We start from the raw sequence: 20,870 nt of genomic DNA on the forward strand, positions 1-20,870 counted from the left end.
TCATGAATGCTTAACTCCGGCTTTGAAAGTATCTCAGGTTCTGCTCCAGGAGAGAACCCTAGATCCTTTTTCACTGCTGACGCGCCTAACATTTCAGCAATATTTTCCTAAATACTGGAAAAAACCCTCCTACTTTTTCTTAATGACACACAGTGTAAGAGAAAATGACAGTCTCAGGAATCGTATTTATACCATGTAATGCATGTCATTCCTAGGCTTGCTCTCTGTGTCTCACTGGCACGTGTCTTCTGAGGTTTGTGGGAGAAGGTGGCTTGCAGGTGCTCAGTCTGCTGTGCTAAATAACTTACCTCTCCTTCACCAGATTTTTATTCTCTAAAAATGTGATCACCCTCTTCATCTTCTTTCCTGCTTTTATCATCCCCCAAGCACCCATCATTTTTAATCTTTAACTTTATAAGTTTTATTGAAATACAATTCATATAATATACAATTCTACTAGACCACCCCTAATTTTCCCCTTCTCCACCTCCCAAGACCACCACAGACTGATGACCAATCCTTTAAAACCTAAATCCGGGTCTAAATGGTAACAAATTATCTGATAGAGTGATGGCTCTGCTCTATCGTAGTGTGAAAGTTGAGAGGCACCTTCTGGTGCAAGCTAAGATGAAGATACGTGGGAAGTTATACAGTTCTATCTGCTCCTAATATCCTGAAACATTCTTGTAATAAAAAGCTTTTAAAAACAAAAATGTCAGTTGGCTCATGTGTGAAAAGGGAAAGGTTACAAAGGATGCCTGACAAGTGCCGGTCTAGAGTGAGCTGTCCCTCCAGAAAGCATCCCTCACCTTTGCTGCTGCTTGTGCCCTGGGACTCACCAAGGCTTTGTCTTCCCCAGAGAACTGGAGAGTCTGATTTCTAAGCACAGCACTAACCTTCAGATACTGCAGAGCCAGTGGTATGGATCTAGATGCAAACAACTCTGGTACAATGAGGGGACTATAGTGTATGTGTATTTTTCTGGTTTTTATTTTGACACCCAGCATTGTTTTTTCTGGAAAAACCAATTCAAAAACCTTTTGGGAAATTCAAACTATCAGTCCCTGGATGTACAAAGAGAGTTCCTGCTGTGGCTTGGATCTAAAATGTTGCCCTCAATTCATGTGTTTATAAGGGGGTTGAGTTCAGTAGCTGAATGTGCTTTCGGGAGCTGGGTCTGGTTGGATGTGAGTGATGCCCCAGCGAGGACGTGTTCCTGTCCTCTGTTTCCTGGCTGCCATGCAGTGAGAAACTTGCCTTCACCATTCCCTTCCACATTTCTGCCTTGGAACCAGCCAACTTTAGAGTGAACCCACTGAAACTGTGAGCCAAATAAGCTTCTCCTCCTTAGGTTGTGGGTGTTGGGTGTTATTCTCAGCAGTGGGAAAAAGGTAATACAATGGTCTTCCCATCAGAGCACTGTTTCTACAGTGGATGAGTGCAAAGTCTTGACAGAGGGTGTCTGGTATAGATGCATAGGGAATTCCTAAACTCTGTAACCCTGATGTTGAAACATGAACTGCAAAGGATCTGAGTAAGACCTGCCATGACTCTGCACCAAGACCACAGAGATCAGAGTGGCATGTCCATGCTGATGAACAAGCTGCACACACTATGGGAGGGCACTACATGTCATTAACAAGAACAGATGGAAGGCACCACATTCACCTCTCCTAGAGAGGGAGGCAAGACTGACATCAGCCCTGCGATATTTAATGCTGGTGTGGTGGTAGGCTCTGCGGCCCTCTGACCAGCCTCAAGGAAGTGCTGACTGGGTCGTGTCAGGAGATCAGGAGATCGCAGGAGCAGTAGAAGCATGAAATGTAGCTGATAGGGATAAACCTTTCTCCTCCCATCAGGGTCATCCATTTCCCCATCACTGACAACTGGGTGAGAATGTCAGTTCAGGAAACCAAAAGAAATAACCAGGGTAGGGAAACCTTTTTTGTTAGGGGATTTTCCAGTGGGTAAATCTCGATGGCAAGGGGAAACAAAGTATGTTTCCGAAACACATCAGCACATGCCTCACAGGAGCTTCTGCAGAGTCTCTACATGGCTGTTTAAGACCCAACCCCACCCCAGATCCCCTTACAAGAGAATCCCGCGAACACTGAGCAAGGTCACCTTGCTGTGTGGGCTCTGGTCATGGCCAAGAGAATACCTAGTCTACTTATCCTCAAAACCCTACCTGCTTTGGACCCTCCGCTAGGTACAGAAGGCGGCAAAAGATGAGGAAGAAGGTATGTGTGGGCTGCACAACGTCATGGAGACTAAGCTAAGGGGCAGGAAGTGCAGCCCCTTCCCCACACACAATGTCTATTCAACAGGAACTCCAGGGAACTGGTTGCCTTTAGAAACAAAGGGGCAATTGGGGAGAACATGCTTACCCTTTTCCTTCTTAAGCTCGATCCCAAGTTACTGGAAACCTGTGCCCTCCACAGAGTATACACAAAAGACATCACTGTATTGGGACATTTATTGGGGGCCATCCATATTTTCAACACGGAAGGGGTTATTTGGGGGCGGGGGAGAGTAAGACATCCTTCCTGCAAATTCTAGTGAAGGACTTTTGCAAAGCTTGTGACAATTTTCTGGTCCTTGGTGTTGTCAATGAAGCTGGTTCTCCTTGTAACAGGGCCCCTGCTCTGCACTGAGGATGAAGAGGGGCTGGCCTGTCTGAGGGGATTTTCTTGGCCTCTGTTTTTCATGGTAGGACAAATCCATTGTAAAAAGTATTTCATCTTGTCTCTGAAGAGATTTTCAGGAGGGGGCTGTCCCCTCAGTGACAAGGCTGGGGAGGACTTGCTGCCATGAGTCTTTACTAATGGCCTGTCTTGGTCAGGGCAGCAGCTTCTTCTGAGCTGGTATGCATCCAGCCCTGCATCTCCACCACCAAGTTCTCTTGTTTTATGTGGCAATGGACACACTCTGTTTGCTTCTAGAAGGAATTTCCTGTCTTGGTATTTGCGTAAGATTTGCTTAGGGATCCAGGGCTCTTGCTGCTGCTCCACAGGTAATTTTGTGATGTTCGAGTGGGCATGCATCACCTGGGAAACTTCCATGATCCCACGGGAGGCTCTCTGGTCATGATGGAGTAAGGTCTTGCTTTTCAAGTTATTGGAGGCAAGGGGCAAATTACTAGGAATGCCCTGAGGCTGGCTCTTCTTTTTGTTTTCTATTTTAAACTTCAGCTCATTAAGCAGCTGAGTTTTAAGGTTTGGTGATTTAATGTCCTGGGGAGCTGCTGTTCTTGGTAGAAGCCTTTTAGCGGCCAGGGAAGATCCTGATTTACTTGTATTCACATCTCTCCTTATGTTGACCACTGATTTGCTATTCGAGATCTTGCTAGTCTGTGACTGAAGAACACGGAGCTCCTTTGCTTTAAATATCTCCCTGGACTTGTTGCACATGGGCAAATATTCTAACTGCATTGTTGCTTTTCTCTGCAGTCTTTCTTTGTCACTGCAAGAACTCACTCTCTCATTTACATTGGGGGCAGCCCCAGGCTGCCCTGTTGGTGGCTTTGGGTGGTAATTCTCATCTTGTTGGGTCTGCTTCTGACCCACTGTGTCTGGGGTGCTGTGTGTGGGGAGCAGAGAGCCCTGTGTGCCATTCTGCCCCGTCTGCATGTTCTCTGTAATCTCATGGTTGGTGTAAGTCTTGGGTGACTGACTCAGGGCCCCCGGTCCTTCCATGGCCACCTGTGAGGCAGCAGGGGGAGGAAGACTAACAGCTGAGCTAGTTTCCACTTTGTGTGCTTGAGCAGCATCAGAGCTTCTTCTAAGGGTCTTGCAGACCCCCTTTTTACAGTCTACATCAGAAATACGATTGTCTGACAAGCGAGATCGGGAACGAGAAGGAGCCGAGGACAGGCTCTCCTTTATGTTGGAGATTTCTATGGATTCCTGGACTTTGTGGGGAAGACCCCATGCCATTCTCCTCTGAAAAGTTGTAATATGGTCTTCCATCATCTTTTGTGTGCTAGAACTAAGGAAGGGAATACCCTGAGACCCGTCCAGGGAGCTGCCCTTATCCTCCAGTGGTGTTCCATCTCTTCTTTTTATTTGGCTGGAGGACCTCTCAGGAAAGGGGAGGTTCAGATTGATAGAATGCCATGATTTATTCACGGCATCAGGGAGCTGGCCCTCATGAATTTCCACAAATTTCTTACTTAAGTGTACTTTCAGGGTTTCCTCAAGTTGTTTTTGGTGTACACTCACATCTGAGGCCTCTGGATTTTCCACCACTTGGCTTTCCAGGGCTTTCTCTGAGTCAGAGCCCTGAGCACTATCTGTAATCCTGTCCTGGCCACTCAACAGGTTTTGGGCTTCAATCACTGGACTCTGCCCCTGGTTCTTCTCCACTCCCTCCTCTAAAGGCAGTATTTCCGAACTCCTCTCATTGACAAGCCCAGACTGACTCAGGTCCTTGCTGCTTTGACCCTTATATAAACAGATCCAAGAAAGCCCATAATTTCCCTTTGATTTGGAAGTCTGAGGGTCCTCGCTCCAAGGCTGCATCATTGACAGTGACTCATGGACTCTTCGGGGCAGGCCCCAACGGCGCTGAATGAGCCTCTTCCGAAGGTGGTGCTCTAGTTTCTTCCGCAGCTCACCGTGGCAGGGGAAATCTCCAAGTAAGATGGAAACTGACACACGAGGCTTGGAGGCCTGGCTAATCAGTGGAAGCCTCGGAGCTGGAGGACAGAAGTCTTCCAGCGATCTCCGGACCACAGTGGGCACACCCCACACTCTTTCCTGTATTTTCTGTAGTATATTACCTTCCAAGTGCTGCATTTCAGCTGGTGTAAGAGACTGTATCTCCCCCTGAGTGCCATGAAAAAACACTCCACATCTCCGAGGCTGGCACCGAGGAGAAGGCAGGAGAGGTAAAGGTGGGGACTGGAGCTGGGCCTGGATCTGCACAATAAGGGGACTAGAGGAATGAGACTGGGGCAGAGATTGGGGCAGAGTTTGAGGTTGGGTTTCAGACAAGGATAGAGATGAAGGATGCATGGAGGCTAGAGATTCATGGACTGAGGTGGTTCTGGAGATTGTATTAAAGCAAATAAAGATTGCAGAACAGTCACCCGAGGCAGGCACAATGGAGTTCAGTGACTCACTGTGGAGAGATGGAAGACCCCAGAAGAACTGGCTATATTTTTGCTCTAAGTGATCATCCAAGGTCTTGGGATCTGGTGGCTTCAGATGTGTGTGCTGCCCCTCTGGTTTGTCTCCACTGCTCCAAATAGGAAGGGGGCATGCAGAGTCTTGCAGATCAGTTGCTGACTCTAATCTTTTCCCTGAAAAATCTAGTGGGGAATCTGGTTGTTGCTGCTTTGGAAAAGATTCTGTTCTCTTTCCCTTTCCTTTGGCTATCAGTGAATCACCTCTCTTTTTAATTTGTCTTTCCAGGAGGGTCCAGCTGTCAGGGCTGAGAAACTTGAGGTTTCCAGGCTCTGCAGCGTAAGCTTCAGTGTCTCCCTGAAGGTTGTTAGTGGAGAACCCACCAGGGCTCTCATGAACTGAGGAAGTGCTTTCTGGCTGAAGATCCAATTTTGCTTGCTGAGTGTGACATAGAAAGGAAGGGGGAAAGGCAAGTGGCTCTGGTGGAAAATGATCCACCGGGGATTGGGAATCTAAGGGAGGAATAGGCTCTGCTGGCTGAGAGTCACCCAGTGGCACAGGTGATGGTGAGTCCACTAAAGAGGTGACCAGGTGAGGTGGGAGAACAGAGGGTGGAGGTGGAGAAGGCACAGGCACTGGGGCTGCAAGCAGGGGTCCTGGAGGGACTGCTGAGGTGGCAAAGTTCTGTGTGCTTGATGACTCAGAATCTGTGGAAGTCAAGCAGGTCACAGTATGAGCAGCATCTTCCAGGGATGCCTGAGAAAGCATTCGACTGACCTTAGCTGTTGTAGTGTTACACACATCACAGAGGGGGTCTGGACACAGCAACTGACGAAAATGAGTGGTATCAGGATGCTGGCCCAGGGGGCTGCAGGAGACAGAAAGCACATAGTTGTAACCAGGACCAGTGCAAGGGAAGGAAGGTCTGCTGACCTGGAGGGGAGGGGACCTGACACATTCTACTCCCTTCTCACTGCCACAGGGCTATGATGTCACAGAGCACAGCCCCATGACCTCACATAGCTTCTCTCCAAGCCTTCATTCATGCTTGGGGCTGTGATCCTGACCAGTGCTGAACCCATGGGAGGCATAGCGAAAGGGAATAGGAAAGAAGCAAGCAGCTCCTTAGTTACCTTTTCAGAATTGAAAGCAGCTTCCTCCCCTCCTGTCTTTCTCTTAGGTTTGCTCTCCAGCCTAGAAAAGCAGGGAAATGGGTGACATCTAATGAAGGTAGAAACACAGGGTCTTGGAGCACTGTAGGAGAAGCGCTTCGGGTATTTCAGTCCCAGTAATCAGCAGACAAGGCCTCACGGCCAAGGAGAATACTGTGTGTTCACCTGTGTGGATGCTTCCTCCAGCGCGGTGCGCAGAGGTCAGGGCTCACCTCAGAGCTGCACAGGAGAGTTCAGGAAGGAAGTGCTCTGCCCCATGGTGGGAGACGGGTGTGGCTCCCAAGCAACCCCCAGTCAGCCTGTTCTACAGCTCCTATCCACTGCCAGGTCTGTCCCTGCTTCACACCCACGGTGGGTGGGCAGGGCGGGGCTCTGAGAAGGCCCCAGGGTCTCGTGCCTTCCTGCAGCCCTTCCTCTGAGGCCTGTGCAGCCTGACAGACTGTGTTTGACTGTTAACATCTCCAGCGCTCAGAGACCTGGTCCCACATGGAAAGATCAGGAGGGCTCATCCTTGAGCAGCTGAGGTCAGAAAGGAAGAAATGTACCTTTAAGTGTCGTGCTTCTCCTCCTCCTCCTCCTCCTCCTACTTCTGTGCTGTAGCTGAGAAAAGAAATGAATAAGGGGTCGGATTCATTTATCTCATCCCTCTCTCCAGCAGCTCAGACAGTCATTAATCATTTAGCTCTTATTTTAATTAAGAGAGTCCAAAAACCATTTGACTCTTTTTACCCATTTGGTCCTTTTACTAATTTTAAAGACGATCCATTATTTTCAATTTTTCCATCTTTGAAAAACTCAGGAAAATTTTGGGATATCAACCCTGGATTTCTCAGTCAGAAATCCTCTGCTCCCAGAGGGAATAGTGACTAGGAAAACCGTGCTGCTGGTTGGGAGAGCCTCATGTGCTGGGGAGAGACCTCAGGCTCCAGACCCCCCTCAGAGGCTCTCCCAGGTCAGTGTTCTCTCCTTAAGGCAGGCTTGGGGAAGGGCCCCAGACAAGGGAACAGAACAGGGCTGGTGACAAGTATTAGGACAAATTGTTCTCCAGAAAACACACAACCTGTAACTGAGCCAGTCAGGACCAGGCAATCATTGCTTGGGAGCTTATCCTGGAGCCCTCTACCACTCCCAGAGAGGTACTTGTGAGCTTCAGATGGAAACATTAGTTCTCCCTCATCTCCTCCCCTTGCCTGACCATCTCTGCTAACTGGGTCTGCTATCTTCCCCGCAGACCTCGCTTCTTGGTTGTCTCCTAAGTCAACAAAACTCCTTTACTAATGGCAGGAAAGACATGGGAAAGAGCAGCAAGTAATCTCTGGGGATTGAGCTATGCTTCCTTACCTTTGGGTTATCTTTTTTGTCCCAGAAGGTTGGTAAAAATGGTTTCAGCAACAGATAGCCCAGGAGCAGAAGGAGCAACCCAACAGCATTCAGAAAGATGATGTTGGGGTCTGTATCTAAAAGTGACGCACCAGAGCTCAGCCATGGCTCCATGTAGCTATTCAAGACAAGAGAGAACATTCTCCATCATCTGAATCGCAAAGCTGCCTGAGGCAACTGAGTTCTGAGGGTGTGGGGGCTTGGCTGTATACCCTGCCTGCATCATAGAGCACAGGAGAGTCACAAAGGGACTGTCAGGGTGGGGGCCTCCCGGTGGCTGGGCTCACTGTCCCTCCCCACCCACCATGCAGCAGACTCCTCCAGCCAACCCCTCTTCCGTTCCCCAACTTTACTATTCCCTCTATCATGCGCTTACCTCCAGGAAGTGCTCTTTTTGTTCCATCTGTGACTGAGTCCACCACCACCTTTACCATTGTGATGTGGGAGAAATAACTCCCAGCCTATCAGAGGTCAGATGTGCTGAGTTTGCGGTTATATAATATCAAGGAATAAAGCCATAAACCAAAGGAGGAAGTTAGGACAGTATATTGGAAATAAGGAGGAGAAGAATAGCTCCTGGATTTTGGAATGGGGGCAGCTGGGGGTCCACCAAGGCTCTTTGTCAGGAGTGATTCATATTGTTGAAGAATTTCCAAGATTTTTAGGAGAACTTTGATGGCATATCATCCCAGCCACTAGAAATGCTCAACACTACGCTGGACCCCGAGCCTGGGAGAAGTCCTCTTTCATACCATTTATGAGGCTAAGCTAGCAGAAACACAGAAATGACAGGTGGTTCATCACCCTATCAGCTAACCCTTTCTTAGCCTTGAAAGAAAACACATCCTGTTCATCTTGGGCTGCTCAGATGCTGTGGAGCTGTCTTCCAGCCCAGCAGTTGGCTTTATTGGTACTGGTTCCCTGTATTGGCCTCTAAAGGAGCAGATTCCATGAGAGAACTGCCTGGTGCACCCTTTATCAGTTAGGAAAGGGCAAGACCTGGTGAGAAGGTGGGAGTCCACATTCCTGGGGACTCTCTTGAGCTGGAAGATTTTACAGAGGGGAAGAAGGCCAGGTTTCCAGTTCGGCTTTACTATACAGCAATCTCGCAATGTGGGTCCACATGGGTCAAACTGTAATCAACCTGTAGGATTCTAAGTACAGTCACTTAGCTAATATCGATCAGTAGGAAGCAGGCACATAGCAAGGATATAGTACCTGGGAAGAACACAGGCATTTCCAGAAAGGGATGGGTCCAGATGTTCTGGGAAAGCCACCTGGGCATCTAACACCTGCCTAGGCTGACTGGGCCTGGTGGTACTAATTACAATATCATCCCAAACTGCTGTTTATCTCTAGGCAGGCTTGCATGTGGCTTCCTCCGGGCCAGATCCCTCTCTGTCTACTCATCTCTATCTAATTTAGCTGTCTATAATGACTGGAGCATGTGGCTTGGTTCACATCAATGCCACTGCCTCAGCAATCTGACATAGTACCTGGAATGCTCCCCTCTGTCCAGACGTAGTAAAACAGTACAAAGGCTAAATGAAAATGCTGTATCCACAGAAATACAGACATCCCTTGACAATTCATTATTCTCAAATCCAAGAATCAATCATTTCTTCCTTTTAGTTCAAGTCTTCATTTGTTATTTTGGTCCCACTTCTTCTGAAATGAAAACAACCCCTGCCCTTCACATCAGTTTAAGACATGTATGATTCCCCAAAGCAGGAATCGGGTACGGTGCAAAGAGACTGATCCCATCAGTCCTTAAAGAGGGGGGACCCAGTGTGTCAGAGCCTCAGGATGGGGCCTAGGCCTGTGCAGCCTCGTCAACAGCTCTGAGGGACGTGCAACTATGGGGTTTTCCTATGAGGGTTTCCCTACACACAAAATTTGAGAAGATCTGCTCTACATGACATGGTAACCCTGCAGATGTCCCAACTCAGCTGTCACCCTCTATTCAGACTCCTTCCATCAGATTTAAATAATCCCCAAGTCCCACACAGTACCTTTCTTCCTAGCTCTCTTTCAGATGCCTTTACCATCCTCTCAGCTGTCCTCTGAACTGTCTCTGAGACTCGTGACTTTCTTAAACATAAGGTCGTTTATCTGACATCCACATCTAGCACTGTCACTTGGCCTTCTTGAGGATCGGAGCCTCCCAGCCAAGCAGTACCTCCTTTGAGTTATGCAGGAGCAGGGAACCTACCCAGAGGCCAAAGTCTGCCAAGAGCACTGCTTCCCTTCTCCTTGACAAGCACCCTCAGCTCAGTTTTCACTTAACAACTTCTTACCGGTGGAGACAAGGAGACCCAGACATCAGCAAGTCCCAGGCTCTGCCCTCAAGGAGCTCATGCCGAGGAGGCTATAGAGATGAGTCCCACACAGTTCAGGAGCCATGCACATGTAGAGGAGAGGCCCAGCTCTGTCCCCCACCTTTACCAACTGCCAAGCCATCTGCAGAATAAATGGGAAAAGTGGGTGCTTACTGCTGCGATGCACACCCAAGGCTGCCCTGCCTCTCTCCCCAACTTTTCAGTTAGAATTAATGATTCTCTGAGACAATGGTCAAAGATCAGCTTTTAAGGTGATATTGTTGGCTGGATGACCTTATATTTATACGTGTGCCTGGAGTTAAAACCCACAATAAGTTCCAATAATTAAAGGAATCGTGCCATTAAGAATATTTGCTTTGTACTTGAAGTGATGGCAAATGTAGGAAGTACAGGAAAGTTGCTTTTGGTGCCCTATTGCCTCTCCAGAAACTACCTTTCCACTCTTAGCACCAGTGTCTTCATAGTTTCTCTCTATTGTCCTCTGAAATCCTGCAAACTATGTGTGACTCACAGTTGGGCCTAATGAAATAATACAGTTTAAAATGTCCTCTCCCCCAGGAAAACATCTCCCATATTTGTGTCTGGCTGACCGGTCATGCGGGCACTTCAGGCAGCCACTGGGAGTTGGCAGAGGTGGTTTCTGGGGCCCCATCCTAAGATCTCCCACCCCATGGACTCCTCCCAGGTGACCTGGTGCCAAATTTCTCACTGCACTTGCTCAGATTATCTCCAATGTGGAGGATTTTCCGAAAGCTCTGCTAGAGAAATATGCAGCCATGTGAGGATTCTCCGTATAGCTAAGTTCTCAGTTTAGGATTCTTACGTTCTCTGTGTCTGGGATCTTTCCAGAGTTCTCTCTCTCTTTCTGACCTCTGTCATGGGATGAACCACTTGGAGGCTGCTGTTTTCAGGGTTCCCAGAAGGCTGAAGACAATCAGAATCTGAAATAAAGTCTTAAAAGCCCGCTGAAAACTACCATCTCTGCCTTGTAACCTTTTAGGACTATCACAAAACAGGACATTGCTCCTGCCCTTCAGGAAGGTCATAGCGAGTGAGACAAAGAAATAAAGATTAGAAGAAAGGAGACAAGAAAAATTGTAATATTAAAATTGTACTTTAAAGGAAAAACTGCAGCTTCAGGACACAGAAGTATTGTAACCCCAAATATTGAGTGCTTATCCAAGTAATAATCCCTTTTCTAGTTTTCCTCACAATCTAAAAAGTTGTATTTGTAATCTCATTGAGACATTATTGGAATCCCAGCAAGTTAATTCCAATCTACCACCTCCAATGCAATGCACAGTGAGAGTAAGATACCAAGACACCTTCCAAGTTAGGGCAGCCAAGGGGTCCTAAGTCTAACCGTTGTGAGGATGCACAGACAAAGGCCCTGATCCTGGGCCTCTCCCAGAATTTATTATCTTGTGAAGAAGGGCGGTGGCTCAGAGATGAGTGACAGATAGGACATTGTCTGATGGCTTTAGAGATGACACACCAGCACCTCAGCTGGCCTGATTTGCAATGCGTAGCGCCAATTGAAGAGAGAAGGAAACACCATAGCCAGCTCTCTACATATCAGTATAAGGAAGTAAGTCTCCAAATAATCAAAGTTGCAGCAATTGTTTTACAGTCAATCGGAGTCACTGGAGTTGTCTCCCACACAGAAGTTTTTTAAACTTTTTTTTCCCTCTTCAGGGGAAGTCCCTAAGGGCCCTAAAGACAGGAGGCCTGCAGCCTGGGCCTGGGCTCCTGACTCGCTGGCACCTTTAGATTGCTGTGCCTTCCTGCAGCCTCCATCTTCAGGAGTCACACCCATAAGAGGACAGCGTAACTCAGCTTCATACACGGGTAAATAGTTTCTGCTTTAACATAGCTCCCCAGAATATGTACCCTAAACTGCATTTTAGAGATACTCCCAAGTTTACATAAAAACTGTCAAGCCTCTGGCTTCTCAAGCTGCACAGGGGCCTCTTGAAGGCCACACTCTGCTTAAGTACTTTTCAAATTCAGCATAAATTTTGTATGCCTCTTATTGACAGGACCTGTACAATCTTTTTGATGGAAATCAGAGAAGCCGCACCCTGCCCTGTAGTTGGGGGCAGTCAAGGTTGCACATCTTGAGGGACCTCTTTATTTATTTTTTTTTTTTTAATTTTTATTTAAGGAGAAAAGAAAAGAAAGAAAAAAAAACAGTGAAGGGGTACAAGTTATACAGATTTACAGAATAAAAAAAATGCGCAGTAGGAAATCACTAGTTAATGGATTACATATTGTCATCTTAGAAATAATTATTCCAGTCACAAAATTAAAGCTTGTAGAGTGGACATTCCAACAATGATACTACAAACAGTTCTGTTCAATGATCCAATAAAACTCTGTGATATCATTTTCTATCTTATACATTTAAATATACATGCAGTTATATAGTTTAGAGCACTTTCTTTTCCTCTCTTTTGTACAGTGACTATTACACATTTTGGGTTTCATTGCTCCCACGGTTCTTGTTGCTTTTTTGGAAGAGAGTAAAACCAAATGTGACGTAACAGAGCAGAATCGGTCAAGTCAAAAGGGTGGACATAATAGATAATATAAAAACATAATACAAGGTGATCAACAATGGTTACCATAATGCCTCCCGCTATTTCTAATAGAATTGCCTATATCATTAGTTGTAATACAATTGAACAAAACCGTAAAGAATAAAACCGACAAAACCAAAACATTGGAGATATTGTAGGTCTTCAAAAGTAGATAAAAGTCAACGAGAATGGGCGTTATAATGAATCTCATTATCTTCTCTGCTGATGCCTAAACTTTCGAACCTGATACTATCCAGCAAAACAGAATAGAGGAACCTCAGTCAAAAACAAGATGGTGAGAGTAACACAGGGCTTCAAATCGAGATAATAGAAAGTCAAAGTGGGTTACTATATTATATCCTGCTATATTTTTCCCTTTAATTAAATGGATAAAAATAAAAAAGTAAATAATGGAGATTGAGAAAAAAGAGGGCATAACAGTGAAACAGGGCAGATCAAAACATAACCATTTAAGCAGAATAGTGTTTCACCACTAGATAATCCTGACCCAAAAATAGTTACCATATTGACTCCCTCCCTGAAGTCCTTGAGTACAACTTCATATACTGTAGCATTAAGTATATCAAAACAATGTAAATCCATTTAAGAGAATGACAGCATTATAGAGTATTTAGAATCGACTAACAGAAAATGAACAATGGTCTCTGTATAATCTCCTTGTCTTTAAAAGGTTTTTTCTTATACTATCGTACATAACAAAATCCAATAAGATACAACCTGTTTAGACCATTGGAGACAGAAGAACAAAAGCTAGATGAGACTTCAAAACAAGATGGTACTAACTCAGCATTACCTATTAAGATGTCATTTTCTCCAAAAAAAGCTGTTCCTATCATCCAATCTTCTCTGTCTCATTTCTGTTGAGCTCTTTTTCTGTCAGTAGCTGTCAGTTTGTCTTCTTCATTTTGTTCTCTGCTCCATTCGTTGTGGCTTCCCCGCCCCTATTTCTGGGTTCTTTGTATTTTTCTTTTTTTAGAATATCCTGCAATACTTTCTGTAGGGTTGAATTGGTGGTTGCAAATTCCCCCAGTTCCTCTTTATCCTGGAAGCACCACGTTTTTCCATCAATTTCCAGGGACAGTTGTGCAGGATATCTCAATCTTGGCTGGAGATTATTATCTTTCAAAGCTTGAATTATTTCTCCCCATGCTCTTCGTGATTTGATGGTTTGTGAAGAGAAATCTGCTGTAATTCTGATGGGTCTCCCCTTGTAAGTGATCTGTTTCTTGTCTCTTACAGCTTTTAATATTCTGTTCTTGTATTGAATTTCTGGAATTTTTATTATTATATGCCTGGGTGTTTCTCTGTTAGGGTTGTAGGTAGCTGGGGTCCTGTATGCCTCATACATTTGAGTATCTTTACCTTTTGCTAAATTAGGAAAATTCTCCTGGATTATTTCTGTGAGTAGCTTTTGTAGTTCACTTGTTTGTGTCCCTACTTCTTCTTTTATGTTCTTAATCCTTAAGTTATGGCTCCTCTTATCATCTTCTTGTCTTTGTATTATTGCTGTGTGTTTCTTTGTTATTTTTAAGAAGTTTTTCATTTCATTCTCCCATGTTTCAAGTATGCCCTCCAATTCAGATAGTCTGTCCTTAGTTTCTTTCAAGCTGTTATGCCAGTCTTGGGTAGACTTCTTAATTTCTTGATAGTCTCTTTGCACCTGCTTCACATACTCAATGCTTTCTCTGTTTTCTCCATCAAGCAATTCTCCCCTCTTTTTCTGTTCTTCCATTCCACCATCTGCTTTTTCCTGGGTGGTGCTTAGCATTTCTCTAACTATTCTGCATACTTCTAGCTTCAGGTCATTGATAACTTCATTCCTGAATTGGTCTATGAGGCTCTCTAAATGGCGCTTAATGTATATTGGTGCAGTGTCCTCTATTGCCTGATTCTCAGGATTGGGGGTCGAGGAGCCTTTTTTTTGCTTCCCTTCCCCATATTTTCTGTTCCTTATAAAATGTAATCTTACACAGGAGGCCCGGCTTCCCTGCCTGTCAGCCACAGCTTGATCAAATTGCGCTGGCTAGTTGTTCCCGCTCACCGCTGCGCCCCAGGGAGTTGCGGAGGAGGCAGCCTACGCGGGAGTCGGTGGCTCCTCCGGGCCACCGTCAGGCTCTGGGATCTGGGTTAGGCCAGCCTAGGGAGACCGCGAGCAGCGTCCCTCCGGCCAGGCACCTTTCACCAATCCCGTCCGAGAGGGAAACGTGCGGCTGCAGTGCCACCGCGCCCTGCTCTTACAGGACTGCCCGCGCCCAGAAAAACCTCCGCTGGAGTCAAACTGCGGTAGGGAGTCAGTTCCTCGCTCACCTCGCCACCAGTCAGCCTTCCTCCCTGACCGTCGCGTCTCCGACTCCATTTGCGAACTCCCGTTCCCAGAGCTCGGTGGGCGCGTCTCTCCTTGCCGAGCCGCTATGAAGGCGCCGGCCGCCGGGCGGGGCGGGAAATCTAAACTGCGGTTTCCAATGGCGCAGAGTCGAGCCTCCACACAGAGATTTTTCTGTTCCTATTTTAGCGCCAGGACTGTATTCCAAGTTGGATTCTCTCAGCCCAGTTCGTTCCTGAGTCAGCAGAGCATATCTCTACTGGTTCGTATCTCCTTAGTCCGCATCATTCCTGGCCTCTGAGCCGAGCCTTTAGAGAGCGTTCAGTAGTTGCTGTTGTCTGTCCGCCATGTTCTCGAGATCCCTCGAGGGACCTCTTTAGACCCTACCCAGAGGCAACAGTTCAGGAAGTGAGATATCAAATCAAGCACAACACAGTGCTATACCAACAGTGAAAGAAGCAGGAATAGTTCATGTGAGAACTTGATGAAGGAGCAAGCAATTCTCCTGCCAGAAAAAAGCCAAGGCAACGAGCTCTGAGGCTTAGCCTTGTAGCTTGTTAACCACTTTGTCCTTCTGCTACTCTTCCCTCACCCCCTTAAAAGACTTTTTAAAGCAATTTTAAGCTCACACCAAAATTAAGTGGGAAGTATGACACGTCCCATATCCCTGCTGTTCTCCCCACACCCAGCACACCCTTCGTGCTCCTAGCCAGATTGGTGCATCTTCTGCGATCAGTAGACCCACACTGAGGCTTCACTGCTACTCCAAGTCTACTGTTTATGTGAGGTTCAAGATGGCATACATTCTGCGCACCAACATGCAACATGTAACAAACATATAACATGCATCCTCCAGTATAGTGTCGTACAGAATAGCTTCAAGACCTTTTTTTCTCCCTCCCCACTAATCTCTGGAAACCACCGAGCGTTTCACTCTCTTACTCCTGCTTTCCTAAGAAAGCCATGTAAGTTGGAATTATGCAGTATTGTCCTTTTCAGTTGGCTTCTTGCACTTTATTCAAGATTCTTCCATAGTTTTTCACAGTTTGAGAGTCACTTCTTCTCAGTGGTGAATAATATTCAATTGTATGGATACACTACTATTTATTTTCTCACCTCCTGAACGTTTCAGTTACTACCAATTTTGGCAACTATATATTGATAGGATTATTTTCAAAAGATGAAAAATATTTCCAAAAGATGAGAAGTATAAAATAAAAAGCGGCCTTTATTCTGAGAACATGGAGAGAAACGACCAGCACCCCCCACCGCTGGCGACTGGTGATCTCTCCTGCGAACACGTGGCATGGGGGTATGTAAATAGCCTCGGTTTGGGGTGGAACCTAAGGAGGGCATTAGGGATGCACAGGTAGCCCATTGGTCCTAGGTTTGGCGCCATATGTAAATTTCCAGGGGCAGGAAGATGGCATCACAGGTAAATTCCTAGGGGTGGGAGAGCTAGGGGCTTCCTGCTTCCGGTTAAGGCTTTTCTGGCTACAGTGTCCTGTCTGGGCCAAAACCCTTTCATATATAAAACTGCCATAAACTCTCTTTAATAAAAAAGAAAACTATTAAGAAATAATTCACTTACTATCAAGTTCTCTCATTTTAAATATATAATTTAACAGCATTTATGATATTCATAGTGCTGTGAGCCCTCTACCACTGTCAATTTTAGAATACTTTTAGCACTTCAAAAGGAAAGGCTTGAGTCTAAGAACCAGAGCCATGCTGGGCCACCACTGGACTGGAACAGACAGACCCCAGCCTCTCCCTCTAAGTCAGTGCCATTTACGGACCCAGGGATAGAGAGAACAAGGCCACACCAGCAAGCAAGCCCAGTTTGGGAACCAGCGCCACGTGTAGGCTGCTGCAAGAATACCTAGACCCCAACATCTTCTAGTGCATGGGCTGACAAACAAGAAGAACCAATCCCCACCACCACCACCATAAGCAACTAGCTTATCAGGAGAAACACAGCCTGTGATTGACAGTTATGGAGGTGAAATGTGATTGCATGCCTATGGTGCTTTGTTGTTTCACTAACATTGCAGGTCTAGGGCCAGAGGTCTGATCATGGGCTCAGAGGATAGTGGTACGCACTGTGGCATCTTTCTGAGGGTTGCAGCCATTGTTGATTCCCTATGGTCTTGTTTTGGAAGTCCTCTATTGTTTCCATTGTTTTGTTGGGTTGGGTTTTATTCTCTTTTGTTTGATTATGTTAAAGTCAATGGCAGGAGAAGCTATTTCAAAGACAGCAAGACATTATGGTAGCAATTTTGGATTTACTATTCTTATGTTTTTATTGTTTCTATTCTATTCTGTTGTGTTTGATTTTCACTATATCTGAAATTATCTGCAGCTATTTTGAAGACATCAAAAGGCAATATGGTAACTTATTGTTGATTTCATAATGTTTTGAAGTCCTGTGTCTTTTATACTGATTTATTTTGATTGGTTTTACTCCATTTTATTCTCTTTAAAATTAAAAAAGGAAAGGCTTCTATCTGCATTGTCCCGCCCCACACTTACCTTCCCTGTCTTCCTCTATTTTTTATGTTTGTGTGTCAACTCTAGATATTTCATATAAATGCAATCACACAATACATGCCATTTCACATCTGACTTCTTTTACTTAGCATACTGTTTTCTTTTTTTTTTTTTAAAGTAGTAAAAATGCAACAGGACAAGACAGAACAAAGCCAATTGAGACAATGCAGTGAAATTGGTACAGGATTTCACAGTAGGATACTGGGATAGTAGTAATATGTACTATGATGTATTTCTTTAACTTCACAATAGTTGTCCAGTCAATTAGGTATAGCAAAATCAAACCAAAAGTAGAACATTATAAAACCAATTGAGAATACTGAATAGTACAAAAGAAACATAAGAAAACAGTGAAAACAACCTATGCCTTTGAACAGAAGATAGAAGGAAATCCCCCATATTTGCTATACTGCATATGGTCATCCTCCCAAGAGATGCTAAGACATCTATCCCCAGTAGCCATGGGGGAGGGGAGGCAGGCGGGGGAAGGGTGCTTGATTTTCAGCCTGTGTGGCAGTAGGCTCACAGGTAATGGTTTTCCTCCAGGCCCATGCTGCAGGTACTTACCAAGAGGGCGGGTGAATAAGCTGCCTGAGTCCCTCCATGGTCGGATCTCAGGAGCTCTGTTCTCTAGCATATTGTTTTCAACATTCATCTATGTTGTAGCACATAGTACTATCTTATTTACTATGGCTAAATAATGTTCTGTTCTGTGGATGTGCCTTACTTTTTGAGTTTACTAGTTGCACATTTGAGTTGTTTCCATTTTTGGCTATTACAAATAGTGCTGCTATGGTCAGTCATGTACATGTTTTTGTATGGACATTTATTTTTGTTCATTCACTTTGCAATAACTTAAAGTGGTATATTGTCTAAATTTGTTTTTGTTAGAGACTTTTATGACACGTATTAGAATCACTATGAAATGAAAGTGTTGGGGTTTAAATGCATTTTTGATCAATTGCATCAATTTGCTCTCAAATTAGCCTTTCCGTCGGCAGGAATGAAAGTAACACTTAATACTGAACACTGAAGAGAAATGAATACATTCTCTTTTCAAGGTTTTATTCTTAGGAAGTCAGGAGAGGAAGCACAGTCTGGGCAGGAGAACAGAGCAAGTCTGCAGCACATGTGAAGGTGTGTGATGGTTGTGGTAAAGCGTGGGGTATGTGCCTGACGATGAGCTGAGCGGGACACAGGGCTGACAAAGCAGAAAGTGGCCCAACCATGAATGACAGCCTCAGACACTGGAACTTCACGTGGAGCACACTGAGAATTCCGAGTTTTCATAAGTAGAAAAGTAGCATCCCTACATCTGTGTTTTGAAAATGACCGACCAGGAAAGGAAACAGAGTTTGTGGGGAAGTGTATGATGCAATTACAAACTGTTACATAGGACTGTCTTTCCTGCAGGCATCTGAGAGCCAGACAAATTCTGGCTTAAGCAAAAATTTTAATGTATAGGTTGATATTTCTCCACAGTGTGAGAGTAATGTCGCTGGTAACCTCAGCATCCTTGGGTTTTGTTCCCTCGGTGTTAGCTGTTCTCTGACCACGTCTCTAATAATCCAAGGAGCTTCTAGCAGGAAAATAGGAGTCACTGTACTGAAGTCCTAGCTGAAACTCATGTTTATGAAACCAACTTAACTCAGAAGAACACTCTAAAATAATTACTGGCAAAAAATACTCCTAGCCCATCTAAGTCAGGCTGCTCGGTGTGATTCGCAGACCTGTGCCTCTGTGCACTTTCTTGTAACAGTCTACAGCAAGGTAAGTGTGAGCACTGAGAGTGGTTAAAGTTTTCCACTGCAATCTAGCAGGGACTGAATTTAATAACAAAAGAGTGGAGGCTTCTATGTTGTGTGCCTTTGCTTTGTGCTTTGAGTGTCATTTTTCCAGCGCTTCACTTCAGTTGTATTTCCACAGTAGCAGTCCATCGTGAATGGGGGAGGCAGCTGGTCATTCAGTGAGATAGTTTTAAAAATGATCGTCTAATATCCCTGCTCCACTACAAAGCCTTGCCATGATGCTTCACTCTGTGTACACCCTTGCCTGGATCATGGGGTGCCCCAATGTTTGGTGAACACTGCTCTAGGTGGGTCCACGCAGTTGTCCCAAATAGGAGTAGCCTTGGAAGCCCTGGCCTCATCCAGGCAGAAAGCCCTTTCTTTCCAGCCCGTCCTCTAACCCCTTGACAACATGAAGAGAAGAAAAGGATGAGGAAAGGGAAATTCCACTCCCTCTGTTTTCCTGGCCTGCAGGAGCTGGGACATCCAACCACTCTTGCCCTACACTAAGAGACTTACGCCACAAGCTCCCTGGCTCCTGGGTGTAGAGCGCAGGTGATGGGACTGCACCTTCATAATTATGTGCATCAATTTCTCTCAGTGACTCCCTTCATATGCAATGTGTTTCGTATGCATGTACATGGGCTTGTGTGTGTGTCAACAGGACTGGTTCTGTTTTCCAGAGGAGCCCTAACATGCTAGGGGTGAGTTAGCACACAGGGAAATTTTGCAGGGAGAACATTCCCTCTTTCTATGTAAAAAAGCAAAATCAAATGCCTGCTATAATCATGGGGTATAATTTGGAGAAGGAAAGGCCTCTCCCAGGCTGTTAACTCTCCTATTTTTTCCAGCTTACCTCCCTATTGACCTGCCCTTATTTAGAGTCCCTGGCAAGAATTCACTCTGCAAAGCCTTTGGATAGTGCTGTTTTAATAGGCTAAACATTACACGGGCATTCACCTACTTTTCCCATTAGAACTTTTATTGTGAGAATCAAAGTATTCAAATGACTCTCCTAAGCCATTAAAAGCAAAACAACTTTGAACTGACTAACAGGAATAATTACTAAACCGATCTGAATTCCTTTGCTATGCTCTTGGCACAAAGGTATAGAATCCTGTAAGAAGTCTGAAGGAAAAAGAATCAAGAAAAATTTCAAGGATCACATTTTCTCATTAAAAGTATATTTCAAAACAATGTTTTAGGTTAACTTGCCAGGGCCACCATAGGAAGAGAAAACCTCTGAAGCCATTTGGTAAGTTGAAGTTTTTTATTTCTCTGTTAACACAACATAGAGACCAAAACACAGTGAAAAGAATTTTTAGAACTATAAATGACTACTTTGATTCTTCTTGTAATTGAAGCACCAAAGTTAAATTTTTGCTGCAGAGCAACCTGCAGCTTTAATCTTGTTCTTCATGAAGGGCTAAAATAGGCAGCAGGCGATGAGACTTCTGTGCTTCTGGAGCTGGAAGCTGTCTAGGGAACCTTCTACTCAGATTGAGAAAATGGTTCCGCCTTTCTCATCTCACAAATTAGAAAATGAGACTCAGGCAGGCGTGTTTCTGTCCTCCTTTCCCCTCTGGGCAGGGT

At 45.2% G+C, this 20,870-nt stretch overlaps 1 protein-coding gene across 1 annotated transcript; it reads right to left on the minus strand.

Annotated features, from left to right (window-relative positions):
• Positions 1-2,478: 2,478 nt before the first annotated feature.
• Positions 2,479-6,064, minus strand: LOC101788361 (spermatogenesis-associated protein 31D1-like). Its single transcript, XM_013155027.2, has one exon. The coding sequence runs from the start codon at positions 5,892-5,894 to the stop codon at positions 2,556-2,558; it is 3,339 nt and encodes a 1,112-aa protein (XP_013010481.2). The 5' UTR covers positions 5,895-6,064; the 3' UTR covers positions 2,479-2,555.
• Between the last annotated feature and the right edge of the window lie 14,806 nt (positions 6,065-20,870).

This window comes from Cavia porcellus, unplaced genomic scaffold (assembly GCF_034190915.1).
Source record: "Cavia porcellus strain 051 isolate PalLab524CR breed Dunkin Hartley unplaced genomic scaffold, mCavPor4.1 scaffold_1, whole genome shotgun sequence".
NCBI classification, from domain to species: domain Eukaryota; kingdom Metazoa; phylum Chordata; class Mammalia; order Rodentia; family Caviidae; genus Cavia; species Cavia porcellus.

Bases quoted from the DNA above. Each gene is read 5' to 3' on its own strand.
- LOC101788361 (XM_013155027.2), bottom strand. From the start codon at position 5,894: ATGCTTTCTCAGGCATCCCTGGAAGATGCTGCTCATACTGTGACCTGC.